The 14,014-nt window shown below is 62.7% G+C and overlaps 2 protein-coding genes across 2 annotated transcripts; one reads left to right on the forward strand and one right to left on the reverse strand.

Annotated features, from left to right (window-relative positions):
• Positions 1-7,109: 7,109 nt before the first annotated feature.
• On the reverse strand, positions 7,110-7,493 carry TRAVEDRAFT_50493 (uncharacterized protein; the record flags this gene model as incomplete). The annotated part of the gene is made up of 1 exon (XM_008042978.1): positions 7,110-7,493. One exon carries the CDS (start codon positions 7,491-7,493, stop codon positions 7,110-7,112), a length of 384 nt encoding a protein of 127 aa, XP_008041169.1.
• Positions 7,494-9,749: 2,256 nt separating this feature from the next.
• Positions 9,750-13,189, forward strand: TRAVEDRAFT_73672 (uncharacterized protein). Its single transcript, XM_008043350.1, has 4 exons — positions 9,750-10,141; positions 10,198-10,334; positions 10,907-12,505; positions 12,562-13,189. The coding sequence occupies exons 1-4, from the start codon at positions 9,889-9,891 to the stop codon at positions 12,634-12,636; spliced, it is 2,064 nt and encodes a 687-aa protein (XP_008041541.1). The 5' UTR covers positions 9,750-9,888; the 3' UTR covers positions 12,637-13,189.
• Positions 13,190-14,014: the final 825 nt, after the last annotated feature.

The raw sequence follows: 14,014 nt of genomic DNA on the forward strand, positions 1-14,014 counted from the left end.
AGAACCAGCCGCGGGGCCGGGCGGTGCGTTGGCAGCGCTCGGACCCGCTGTTCGTGGGGAACCGGGTTGACTGACAGGTCGCCCATGGCGACCATTGTTCCCGGAAGGCTGGGTGGGATCCATTTGGGGACGCTGTCGTAAGGCGTCCGATGTTCTGATGACGTGGTGACGTCGAGCAACTTGATGCTGTGAACGAAAGTTCGTTCGTCGCGGCTAGAGTAAAAAAGTGTAAGTGTACGCGAGTCCCACGACTCCCCGAATCCCGCAAGTACTCTGGACCGGGCTTGATTGCTCGGCGTACTCGCTGGATGGTGGGGGGTGGTAGAACTCTGCCCCCACCAGGCGCCCGAGGCCCGAACCTTCGGGCGCCGTACGCTTACGTACGATACATGAATGGCGGTATCTAATCTACGGGCGCCTAGATGCGCTGGTTCTCCGCGATTCCCGGAGAACACCTTCTCCTACTGAAGTGGACGTTCCCGTCCAGGCACTAGGGAGTGCCGGTAGTAAGTAAGAACCGTCGGGTTCTTACACGACCCTTATATACAGGCCGCGTGGATATCTGAATGGTGACCTCAACATCCATGCTGAATATGGACGTCAATATGTGCGCTGCTTCGAGATAAGGTGTATAGACGTCAATTGAAACCGATCGTATGTGCTGTGGTCCAGGTGTGAAGAGGAAGACTCGATCTTTCCCCGCAAACAGGGTGACATGTTCTTCGAATTCTGGCCACCCGGGCTAGATTCGACTAGGACCACGAATCCTCGTGAGCATATACAATACCATTCGTAGAACTCCCGAGCTGAAGCTAGCAGGGACACACCGACCATCTTGAATACTGATACGAGCGAGCGTACTAGGGCGCGTCGCTTCAGGAGCAAGTACGAAGAGTAACCTAACCGATCGACGTCGATCGATGTCCAACACTGACAACAGCGTGAAGAGTGAAGATGAGGGAAAACGCAGCAAAGAAGCAAGAAGCCAGGAGTCGTGGCAGGTACGTCACAGCCGAGTGTTCGATACGCCATTCCTCGGATAAGTTCATTCAGCTAACGCGTCGCGCAGGTGCACGTCTACGCGGGGGCGTGACCGCGACTGAAATTTGACCGGATGACTCGTGGCCTTCGGCCGTGGCCCGGTGCATCTAGTGCATGTGTCTTGCTTGCAAGACTCACGACAGTTGCAGCTCTCTGGACCGTAGCGTGCGCACGTCAGGTCGAATAGACGGCGATGATGCAGCCAGAACGTTACATGCATACATATCGACTGCGCAACCCGGTACCGTTTGCGAGGAGAATGGCGAAAAGGTATCTATCTAGCCCACAGCGCGCTGGCAGAGGTGGGTCCACGTAGTGTTTCCTTTCAGAACCAACCAGGACCCCCATCATACGGCAGAATGTGGCAGAAAACTTTCGCGCACCACCATATGGAGACAATCGCTTCATACGCACAGGTGAGCATTCGCACGAACACGGCACACTCCACCACCTCCGGTCATCCATACGATACCGGAGGCCAACGGCGTCGCTTCGCAATGATAATCGTGCTCCCAGCGAGGCGAAGAATCCGAACACGCGGTGTAGGCGTGGTCGAAGTCGCGTATAGGTGAACTACAACGCTTGCCCTTCTGGGCAGAGTAACGTGTTGCATGCACTGGGCTCCGGACAAGCCATCGCACTTATCTGGCAGGAGGTTGATCGCACACTGGGACAGCGCGTAATAAATCCTGGTCCACAACTACACACGGGCTCCGACCGAACACTCATTTCGGGCTTCAACCTCGCCGGTAAAACGGCACGCGATCGAGTGAAGACCCCCTCTGCCTCCGGAACTGGGCTGGGCACACAACCATCTGGAGGGCCTCGACGCACCGGCATCCTACCTTGCAGACGAGCCTCCAGCTCCGAGGCCGTTCGTCCACTCCGCGGTCAACGGAGGCTTTTGCACCGTTCACCACCTCGTCGCCAACACCGAACGACATATGCTGCTGCATCATATCGAGATCACTCGCTCGCCGCGGACGGAACCAGGCTCTGATTTCCAAGATCATCCGTTCCGCTTGTTCCCCATCGGGCAGCGCTGGAAGGCGCAGTGGCTGCATCACGGCTTCGCGGGCGTCATGAGCGCGCGACGGCGCACGCTTCGCGCGCCGAAGCCTGGACGCGCACTGCGAGACGCTTAATTACCGTCCAGCCCGCACTCGCAGGTGCAGCAGCACAAACGGCGCAACGTATGGGGTGCTGTGGGGTCCCAGCCAGCGACGCGCCGAGCTCCGAGGAGAAGTGCGCTGCACAGAAGCGGGGCATCGGGGCGCGGACTGAAGGACTGAATCGCGAGCGCATGCCCGATGGGAGAAGACGTCGAGTAGAGCCCTATTCCGTCCGACAGTCTCCGCTGCGTCGTACCCCGCTGGCCTCACCGGGCGTTCCATCGGACTCGCGCTGCGCGGGTTGCGTATAGTACGTCGCACAGACTATCCAGGATGACGACTGTCAGGTGCATGCAGTTGTGGCCCTGGTCGCACTGATGACGTTCCTCAGGGGGATGAGCGGGAATCCTTGCAATCGCGCTGTTCGCCCTGAGTCTGACCCCTGGCGTTCGCGCCTTGCAAGAAGGTGGTCGCAGCAGCATCGGGCGGGGTATCGGGATTCGTGTTCAAAATCAGAGTTTAAGCCACTGCGAAGAAGTACGTCAACCCTCTCCGCACAAGAACCCGATCATGCACCCATGGCCATGGGCTTACGAAGGCGCGACTCCAGAGCGTTCAGTACGTTACGTGCCCCCTCCGGAAATTTTCACCGCGTGTCCCGTGCCGCTGCTTTCCAGGACTTCATGACCGCCCCCACGCCTTTGACCTTCCCTCGTATGTCAACTCCGTATTCCACTGCACTTACGTTACGCGCAGAGGCTGCCCGAGACCCGAAGGGAGCGGGCGGTGCAACTTGAAGGACGTCTGGCCGTGGACGGAGCGGCCCTTCGCCATCGTACTTGCGCATCTTCTCTTCCACCGCGCGCCGTGCCATCTGGCGCACAACGCCGCCCATATCGCGACACGACGAACACATCGATTCATATCGCGAGGGAGATAGAACGGACAGGCCATGTCGCTGACATGCGGAATGCACCGCCCACCAGGATCGCCCCTCGCTTCCGTCTCCCATCTTCCGGGAACCTCTCCCGCTGTCCAGTGTACACCTCGGCCGACATATTACACACGACAGCCCCCGAACATACTGGCAGGGAAAGCTGATATGAGATATATTACGCCAGCAGGCCGCCGCCCGCGCAAAGTATGCACCCCGGCTTCCACGCGTGCCCTCGCCAGCACTCATCTAACGGCATATGGGCGGTGCGCGCGTATGTACGTACGGTGCCGTTCGCACGGGATCAGGTGCTCGCAGGCCCGACGGGGCGAGAGATCGCTGCGCGATCCCCTGCGCCGTCGACCCTTGTTTAGCACACCGCAGGCCGGGGAGGTATGTAAGTACCCTGCGGGTGCCTGCGGTCGCGGGATTCAGAAGAGCAAGTCGATCGCGCACTTAACCTCCGTACCGCAGTAGAATATACGTATGCGTTTACGTGCGTCTAGGCTTCTAGGTGCGGGGGGCGTCCGAAACCTACAAGCACGAGGCGGACAGAAGCGGCAAGTACTTTGAGCTTGCTGCTACTTTACGCCCGCCTTCGTACTCAGTATGTGCTCATGAACGCGGATACGAAGGCAGCGGGTTGGGCGGCAGCGGCTGCGGCTGCGGCGCGATCGCCGGCCACAGTGCGGCAATACGGCAGCCTCGCCCTCCCAGATTTTCCCTGCAGACACGAATACGAGCAAGGGCGTTGCCGATTCCACCGTACAGGCGGGGGCGCACACTAATCCACTATTCCCATGACGCACCGGCTCCCCGAACACAGAAGTCTGTGCTCGCGAGCCTGACGTCGAGGTCCGTGCCGCGCCAGGCGAGAGAAGCCTGGGCGTGCTTGTCTGAAGGGCTTCTGCACGCCGCTATAGGTGCCGGCAGCCTGGGGTACGTGCGGGCGCGCGTGGGTTGGCCGTATCGAGCAGCAGCACGCCCGTATGCTGGTGGGCGGCGAGGGGGAGAAGAGAGGAAGCGGGACCGCGTCCGGTCATTCAAGCGATGGACGGAGAAGCGCGTCGGCGTCCTCGGTCGGCGCAGAGGGGGCGGGTTCCGAGGATGTATCGGGGGAAGGGACTTGCCTGGCGCGGGGAGACGTCTGGAGAAGCTGCTCGGGAGGAGCTGATCGTGTTCGCGCGGCGTCTAGTAGTTGAGCGTGAGTGCGAGCACATGTTGGATTATATTACTGAAACAGTACTTCTTGACAGAGACGGAACTTGGGGACGTCACAGGGCTGTAGGGCCATAGGATGATTAGCTGTAAGTTGTCGGTGTGTCGAATAGGGTGAGCATCGAATGCTTGTCTGCGCAGATGCTGATCAGGGTGGGTGTGCTCCAAAGGTGTCTTAGACTGTCTTTGAACGAGAATGCCGCAGTGCTTGGATGTCGACGAAAGAGGGAAGCGAGCAGTGCAGACGGCAGACAGCCAGCTCGCAGCGCGGGAGTCTCTGTCGGTGCGGAGCGAGGTCGCCGTCGGATGTCGCGGCGAGGAAAGAAGCTGTCGCAAGCTCTCGGAGTCCAAGGGATACTTGGAAGTGACGAACGCCGATCTTGCTATCCTGCTTGGGTGGTGTTAAAGCGTAGAACAGAAGTATGGAGTCTGCGCACAATATCCTGTGGCGGCTGAGATGCGCGAGAGCGATATCTGCGGCCTGCGGATTGCGGGGGCGACCCCGCGCGCTGGCGCCGCACACCGGTCGGGGACTCGAGATTCAGGTCGACGAAGACCCTCCACCATCATCCAGGCCCGCAACTCTGTGCCACCGGACGCAGACATACAATCAGCGCCGGCTCCACCATCTTACGACCGCACACTCACCTCTGCGCCCTTCTCCTGCTCGCTTTCTCCGCCGGCGGGGGCGATATGGTCGTCAAACGAGGTTAGGCCGACGGATCAGCTCCCGGCTTGTCGCTGACGGGCCCTCCCAGTTCCAGTCCGACATGACACGCGCGAGACAGCTGGGGGTGCGTGTCAACGTCGTGTAGTACCGTACGTACCGGTGACTTGATCGACTACATAAAGTGCGTCTACGCCCTGCCTATCGGCGCACCTTGACTTGCGCCTCCCATCACGTGCGCTTGCCCTGAGAGGGAGCGCGACATGATGGCCGGGGCGAATCGCGCGGGCGGCGGGTGCGCCGCAGGGCTGCAAGAGGGCATGCATGGTTGAGGTCGTCGTGTTTGAGTAGCCGGGCCCCAAGGGCGCAGTGAACATTGCTGGGTTTTGACATGCACCTACGGACCCGCCACAGTCTGCGATCCGCGGGCGGGCAACGCGCTACGTTTCTCGGTTCCAGCGCGATTCATGCACTTCATAGTCAGTCACGCTTACGAACTTCTGGGTGTAAAGGGATTATGCTTACCTCTTCAGTCGCGCGTTCCAACCCTGCGCGTCATGTCGAACTGCACTCCTGTACGCCTGGGACCTCTGTGTCGGCCCAAGCTGTCCGCGTATGAACCTTTCAGCAACCGCAGTCTCAGGTCTCAGCAGGTCATGTACCTTGGTGCACTTGTCCGGCGCAACAGTATCCCGCAGCAGCGTCAGCACCACAATCGCTAAACGGTTCAAGAGCAACGTTCGGAACCCGGTGTGAGAACACACCTCCGCCGACGCCCTGGACGCGAACAGGCCGGAGCCGCCGCCGGACCCGGCGAGTCAATACCCACCCCGCATCGACGCAACCACCCCCTCTGTCGAGCTAAAGCGAGCCGTAGCGAGCACCAGAGCGAGAACCAGCAGAGTCGCAGCGCGAGCGACGTCGCACACGTCGGGGGCTGGACGTGTGCGCGCGCGCCCCCGAAGCCGCGTCTGCCGGCGATGTCGTAACGCGACGCTTCGATCATCGACGCGATCCCTGGGCCCTTCGCGGAACGGCCGGGCGCGCAGCCCTTTCTCGAGGGGAATGCCATATCGGTCGCCGAGCAGGGGCGCGCGCCGACCCCGGAGCGAAGCGCGTCGGGTCCGCACTCGCACATCGGCACGCCATCGGGCCCTGGCCCAGGGCTGTCGTTTCGGAGCGGTCGATGTCGATGTCGCGATCGCCATGTTCGCGGGACCTGTTGCGCGCGCGAAGAGTAAAGAGGGTGCCGGTGAGAGGGCCAACTTGGCGTGCGGGTGGAATACGTGCCTCTGCACTCTGCCGCCGCCGGCCCGCCGGCCCTTGCGCATTGGGGGTGTTCTGTAATCTCAGATGCGCGGGCTCTTGAGACGAACGACAACCGCACTCAGGCAGATGGCGCACCACAGAAGCACCGGGGCTAAAGAACGTCGGGGAGGTGCGCTGCGCAGCCGGTGCTCGTTCGTTCGAGCACCACGTCTACATCTCCGACCGCACTCGGGCTTTCCAGCGAGAACGCGTCCACAGCGACGTCGCGTAGGCCATTGGCATCCGCAGGGACGCTGCTTCATTTACGACAGATGCTTCTCCTGCGTAATCATCCCTTCGTAGAGCGCGCCTCGGCGTGCGAGAGTCTGATAGAGCCGTGCGCACGTCCTGCCCGATGGGGCACGCGCGCGACATCGTGCTCGGAGGGAATACGAACTTGTAGGGGAGGCGAAGGGCCTAGGTGGCTTCCGGCGGCATGGCGGCGGGCGGTGCGCGACGGCAGGGGCAGCTGCATCGAAGCAGGCCCCGCGAAGCGCAGCGCGAATGTAAGCGCGAGCGGGCTTACGCGCGCGAACGGTCGAAGGGCGAAGCCCCGCGGTGGTGCCTTCAAGGCAAGGGCGAGAGCGGCACCGTGGGCAAGGCGGCGCTCGCGCGTCCCACTGAAGCCTCTGCTATCGCGGCTGTGGGCGTAAACGGCGTTCCTGCTGCTGTAAACGGCGCGTTCTAATACTGTAAACGGCGCGCCCTTTACGCACCGAGCGCAATAGGCGTTCTGGCCTTAGCTCCGTGCGTTCGCTACGCTCGCCGACGCGAATACCAGATGCGCGCCAGGCACCACCGCGTGCGCACATCTGGTAAGTTACGCAAGTTATTCCCGAGCGGCGCGCACCGTATGATCCCCTGAGGCACGCATGACGGCGGATGCGCGCCACGAGGCCGCCGGATCCGGGCGTGCTCCCTGCTCGGGTGCACCGCCGAAGTTCAAGCGAGGCGTGGGCGTGGGCGTGGGCGTGGGCGTGGGCGCGGTGTCGAACGGGGCGAGCGACCTCCGTGTTCGGCGGGCGCGCCCGAACGACGCCTCCCGGCTGCCTTTCCGGGCCGTGAGCGCGCGGAGTGTTGAGTGAAGTTGACGAAGACGGGTAGATTGCGGGGGCACGCGGGAGAACGGGTTCCCTGCTGGGAGGAGCGTGCGCCTCGTTGGGACTTTGGAGGGGGAGCGGGGAGGGGAGGGGAGCACTGCGCGAGGGGACATCGAAGGCACCCCGGACTGCCAGTGCGGGGGCCGTGAAGCCTCCGGGGGTAGGCTGGCCGCGCAGGGACGTCCTGCCCGCCCGGACGTCTTCTGCGGTGGCCGTGATCGTGTTCGATATCATGTGCGGGAGGGGAGGATGATGGGTGTGCGGAGAGGACATGCGCGTGCGCGCATCCATACATCCGCGCCATACACCGGCGTGTCGACAGACCGCGCGAACATACCGCGCGGCTGCAAATCGCTGTGGGTTCCGCGGGAGCCAGCCAAGCGACCCCAAGCCAAGTGCAAGGTTAAGCTCTAGCTCTGACGACACCGCAGGGCATACGCATCGCATCAACGCAGGGAGGCTGCCCGTCGCACAAGCACAAGGGGATGCACCGAACGGTGTGCGGCACGGAACGTCGCCGAGACCGCACGCAGGCCTTCTCCCGTCTGCACAATGAACGGCCCACAGGGATGGGCTGCGATCGCCGGTTTCGCCCAGCCCGCCTCGGGCAGCCCGTAAGGCGAGTGTGGTTTTCGGTTTTGCATTGCGGCCGCGGAGTACCGGGGTGTATTGCTGTGATCGCGGTCGAAGATAGCAAGGTTCAGGGTTTCGGGCGGAGAGAGAACGGAGCGCGAACGCAACGGGTGCATTCGCGCCGAACGTTGAACGTGAACCCGGCTGTTGGTCCTGGTAGTTCTGAATGTGCGGGACATGGGCAGAGGCAGAGGCATGGAGCACGGTCCAGACGGAGTGGACATATGGGGATTGTGGCTGACGGGGTGGGTGATTGGCAGCAGCTGCCAGCGTCGGGCGCGGGAGGGAAACACAGGGCAGGCGTGATGGCGGTGCTAGAGAGCCTGCGCGAAGCAGCAGTGGGCCGGCGCGTTGCTAGCCAGGGGACCGTAGAGGGGCGGTAGAGGATCGCTCAGGGATGGCGCGAAGCGGGCATAATGAAGAAGGCGTGCGGCCGCACTATCGAGGCAATCTTCAATCGGTGGGCGGAGATGACCGTCGTCGACGTCCATCGAGGGTTGTGGCTTTGGATTCGACTGAGAAGGAAGCGCGAGCTGAGGCTAGCTAGCAGAGAGGAGGCACGGAAGTGAGCACAATCATATGTTGCACATGCGCAAGGCACCGCCCGCGCCGGACCCTGGCGTGTCTAATCCTGCACTCCGTATCTGCACGCGCGTGCGTATGACCCAGATGCAAACTGACACCGACACCTCTGGCGTGGCAAATGCTGCAGACGCTGTGGGTATCGTGCTCTTCGGGTCGTGCTCGGCCAGAGACTCGGAGGTGCGGGGTTCGGCGACGGGTGAGTGCCCCCGCTGCCAAACGGGGGCGCATCGTCACAGCAAGCAACGGCGGCGACGATCTGGGTCACACACGATCAGAGCCGGAAGGACGTCGCTGCGCTGCGCTGGTGGGCGTGCACGTACCGGGAACGCGGCCATTTTTGCGCGGCGGAAGGGGGCTGCATGCAGGAGAGGAGGGTTGTGTGGCGGCCATTCCAAGACGGCGTCTGTAGCCGAGGCAGGCGGATTCCAATTCGACGACAATTCATACATGGGTCGAAGCTTGCGCAGCATGGCCGGCAAGTGCCCCGAGAACGAGCGGTGCGGCGTCATTCATTCGGGGGGAGGTTCGATTCGCAGCGTCACGCTCGTGGAGAGATGCGACTGACCCGGAGGACAGGATGTCGACGCGCGGGAGACCGGGGGGTCGAGGAGAGAGAGAGGCAATGCAGCGCGGCGGTATGCGCACGACGGTACTCGTATATCCTCTTTAACTCCTCGCACATGTTCCCAGCTAGCGTATCTGGAGGAGTTCGCGAGGGTGTTCTGAAGAGCCAAGGCTGTGTTTGAGGAGGAATATGCGCACTCGCGCAGCAGGGAGGATCCGCCCACGGGAGCGGAGGCGATCAGGCGCAGGGCGCGGCCGGGGCCGTCGCGTGGGCGGAGTAACGGTGAGCGGGGCGTGCGATTGGCCGGCGGCGAGACGGGTGTGGGGCTTACATAATGCACGGGTGATGGGAGCGAAATACGAAAAAAGCCGGAGCGCAAAACGGGCAGGCGGTTCTCGCCCTTCTGCGCGGAATATTCATCAAACTCTGCGCCAAGCGAAGAGCATCAACGTCCCCCGGCTTCCGAATCCAGCTCTCGCTTCAAATACCTCCACCCAGATGTCCCTTCCCGCTGATCCTCCTCCCCCGCCCCTGCCCCCACCCTCCCCCGACGCGTCCGCCCATTCACTCCTCCCGCTCCCCGACGCCGACGCCGACGCCGACAACGACACCGCCGCCATACGTAACAGTGCACGCGCCATCATCCTCGCTTGCTAGCCGGACACGCGCCGGCGTGCACACCTCGACGCGTCTCTCCTCCGTCCACCTCACCACACCCTGCCAGCATGCCTGCCCACCTCCCGTCACGCAGCATTGCCGCGTCGCGGCGCGAACTCGACGCGAAACTCGAGCTCCTCCAGCAGCTCGGCTACGACGCAGACAACCGCTTCTGCAGCGACGAGGACGACCACGTCGCCCCGCTCTCGGAAAAGTCGGCGTACCTCGACCACGACACGGACCGCTGGATCCAGACAGAGTACAACTGGGCTCTCCAGGAGGCCGCCGATGCCGTTATTGGCATCCCGGACCTCTTCGATGGCAAGTTCATCGCTGCCGCTTCTCCCGACAAGGTCGCTGATTGACTGCGCACATAGTTGAGGAAGAAGACGAAGAAGCGTGTCTGCCATACGTGTATGACCCGACGTTCTTCGGCGCGCGCCCGTCCGCGCCCTCGACCCCGCGCACGCGCTCGCAGAGTCTGACGCAGCCCATGCGCAGCGACTATGACAAGGTGAGCAGACAGTTTACACTTTCCGTCACAACATGTCTCGTCGCTCTGTTCGCGCGCATCCTCGGGCGCGTCGCACTCGCGCCGATGTCACTTTGGCTTCATGCGTGCGCGACTGTCCGCTCGCCCCCGTCTCATCGTCGGATGTGTTGGTGCACGGACCGCGACGATTGTGGCGAAATCATCTGATGAGCCTAAAGTTTTGACTTTGGACGCCGCCGACGTGCTTTGCGTGGTTGCGGGGGAAAGTCCGGGGGTCAGGGTTTTTGCGATCGGTTGTCTCCACCGACGTGGCTCCGGCGGATGCCGAGATTCTCGCTCGTCCTAATCGGGCATAGTCAGAAAGAACAAGTCGCGGGTGCTGTCTGCCCGTGCGCGGACACCGGCCGGCGGTCGATGGCGGAGATGGGAAAACACAACGCGAGCATGCCGTTGTTGTCCGTGTATATCGCGCGAAGTAGCGAGAGTTTGCGCAGTGTCCGCCGGTGCTTCTCGCGCTGTAGCCTCTCATCAGCTCGCTTCGCTGTCTGTAGAATCAGTCCAATGTGATGGGTGTGCTCACCTGATTTCTCCAGCCTTTGCCTGTCCCACCACTGAGGTTGCGTACGCGACCAAGTTTGCCTCTGGTGCCACCCCCGACGCCCGCGAAGTCCTACTTTGCGTCGCCAATCTCGTCTTCGCCGCGCAGTCTCCTTTCCGAGAGGAAGCAGACGCCGCCACCCTCGCCGCGGCTATCCTCGAGGCTCTCTAGCTCGCCGAAGCCTCGCCCTTTTCCACGCTCGCATACGCCCTCACTCTCAAGTTCGCAACCAGCGCGGCCAAGCACCCAGCGACATGCGACATTCCCCTCCATCTCATCCACGATGTCGATGCTCGAAGAGCGCGAAACTGAGACCGAGAAGAGGTCCGCGGTCTACGTCGCAGATGAGGAAGTTCCTCCTCGGGCATCCCCCAGACCCACAGGACGAGGCCGAAGCAGCAGCGCCGCGCTCCCGCGGACCGCTGATGAATTTGGCCCCGCGCCCCATACGATCAGCTCCAGTCCGCGGCGCAAACAGCGACCCACACTCCCAACGCTCACGACGTCACACTCGACGCCCCAGTTGCGCAACCTAGCCGAGCTTGCGACGATGCCATCACCCTCGCTAGCCCCCGCCCCCACGCTGCTCCCCTCGCTGATGAGCGACGCGACGGCGAGCGCCGAGTCCGAAGTGGTCTCACCCGGCGAGGCCATCACCTGCTCACCCTTCGACAGCCCTGCAGACGAAGAAGCGGAGGCCGCCCTGGCGTCTCGCTGGTCCCTCGACTCCGTGGCGTCGCGCCCCCGAATCCGGCACGTCCCCGTTGATGTTACATCAGCATCGCCGGCTAGCAAGGCCACGAAGCGAGACCGTCTCCTGAGCTTAATATCCGGCCGCCCGCGCGCGGGCTCTGGTGGAAAGCCCTCCCCCCCGCCGAACACGCCCCGCGGCTCCTCAGACGTGCTCGACATCCGCCGCTCCAGCTCCCGCGAGACGATGCACACCCCCTCGCGCCCGTCCTTCTCGATGTCCGTCCTCCCCCCGCGCGCACTCGCCCCCTCCGTGTCGTCCTCGAGCTCCTCGGGCGGCTCGACGGCGTCGACGCTCGCGACGCCCATCGAGCCCACCTCGCACTCGCCGCTCCCCGACATGGACCCGTTCGGCACAGGCGCGCCCTCGTGCATGTTCGAGGACGAGCCCGTGTTCGCCGCGAACCCGTTCCTCCCGCAGGACGACTCGCCCCCACCCTCGCCCCCGCGCGTGTCGCTGACGCTGCAGATCCCGTCGCGCCCGACGACGCCGAACTCGCCGCCGCCGCAGCCGACGCTGCCGCTGCCGTCGCCGAGCACCCCCTCGCCGAGCTTCCTCGTGCCGACGCCGCGCTCGCAGTCGTTCTTCGCGTCGCTGAAGGGCCGCCCGCGCCGGCGGCGCAAGAAGCTCGTGATCAGCGGCGCGCCGCTCGAGCGCGACTTCAGCCGCGCGTCGTCGGCGCTCGAGGCGAGCGAGGACGCGGGGCACCGTGCGGCGGAGCGCGAGCGGCGCGTGGAGAACGTGATCAGGTGGTGCGAGCACTTTGGGCCGACGCGGAAGATCGAGCGGAAGGAGGATGGGAGCCTGCATGTTTATTGGAAGGACTGGGAAGTCGCGGATACAGTGAGTCGCCTGTCTGTTTTGGGCGTGTTGGGCGCAGTGCTGATGAGGGGTGCTAGGTGTGCCGCATACAGGCGCAGGTGGTCATCAAGGACGTCGGCCGGGTCAACCTGGCGTGGTCCTACATCTCATAACCTCTTACCCCCGCGCGACCCCCTCTCTCCCCGCGCGCTCTCTCGACCAGGACAGGACACACATTCACCCCATTGCATGCTCGGCGATACCGCATAGTCTTCTCCGCGCTGCGGCGCGCGCGCCCCGATCTCGCTCACACACTCGTTGCATTTCCTTCTCGTCGCACTGCTGGACTGCATTCACACACACGCTCGTTGCATCATCATCGTACTCACTGGATATACCTCACTCGTTCATGCTGTAATCATCATCACGCTCGTTCCTCTCCTGCTTCTTCTCCGCCCGCCCGCCGCGCGCGCCGCACACTTGGATACTTCCATGCCCGCATCGTCCTAGCCCCGCCCCGCTCGCCCCCGCTAGTCCTGGTCCCCCCGCGCACCCACCCCCAACTGACGCTTCTTACCTTCCTTCTCTGGTCCCCGGGCTCCCCGTCACCTTCGTCGCATCCGCTTCCCGGTCCGTTGTACCTGCTGTCTTCTCCTTGCTCCTTGCACCCCTGCTGTCGCTGTCGCGCGTCCCCCATCCCGCTTCATCCTCCACTGCCACATCGCCCATTGCTCCTGCATATCATTTCCATCTTCCCTGTCGAACACTGCCAATTGTGAACGCTGTGACCAGCGGCCCTCGGCGCGGCGCGTACAAAATCGAGGGTGTGGGCGGGGTACCACAAAGTACTGTAGCATCGTCTTGTATATACTTGTAGTCTAATCATTCATAGATGTGTTCCTTTGCGATTCTCTCTTTCGAGTGTGCATGCAGTGTCGTGGGTTCGAGGATGTCTGTTAGTCTGGTGCGGGTAAGTTCCAGACTGGAATTCTTGAACTCCCAGGTGAGTCGGTCGTGCACACATGAGTATATCCCTTCGTGATGCCTGAGCATGTAAGTGAATTGCCATTCGAAGTTACCAAGTGCGTCGGTCGTGCACATGGTGCGCCTCCAATTCGTCATGGTCGTGATTAATGCATGAGCTTTGATGAGAGCAAGGCTCAGCGTCGCGAACCTCGAAGTCAACCGCCATATGCCGACAGCACGCGCTTGGCATGTGCGCCCGGGGACTATAGTACGTATACGCCCTTCTCCCTCTCTTCCAGGTTCGAATTCTTGCGCTGCTTTCTCCCGTGGCGCGCTCGGATAAGCTGCGGTCCCGGTCGCGCTGCCCCCTCGCCGCTCACATACACTCCGTAGAATGGGAAATTGGGCATCGGGGAACACGCGCTTCGCGTAACGATGCAGTAAGAGCTGCTCGGGAGGATCACGGAGACGCCGCAGCGCTGCTCAGATCCTGCGTCTTCCACTGCATCGCGCCCGACATTGTATGGACGGATGCGGGGCCCATCAGCGCGCAGATCAATGTGGGCTGGTTCGCTCGGGAGTTTA

Source organism: Trametes versicolor, assembly GCF_000271585.1.
Source record: "Trametes versicolor FP-101664 SS1 unplaced genomic scaffold TRAVEscaffold_9, whole genome shotgun sequence".
Lineage (NCBI taxonomy): Eukaryota > Fungi > Basidiomycota > Agaricomycetes > Polyporales > Polyporaceae > Trametes > Trametes versicolor.

Coding starts and splice junctions, on each gene's coding strand:
- TRAVEDRAFT_73672 (XM_008043350.1), top strand. CDS start 9,889: ATGCCTGCCCACCTCCCGTCACGCAGCATTGCCGCGTCGCGGCGCGAA. Junction 10,142..10,197: donor CATCCCGGACCTCTTCGATG/GCAAGTTCATCG, acceptor CTGCGCACATAG/TTGAGGAAGAAGACGAAGAA. Junction 12,506..12,561: donor ACTGGGAAGTCGCGGATACA/GTGAGTCGCCTG, acceptor GAGGGGTGCTAG/GTGTGCCGCATACAGGCGCA.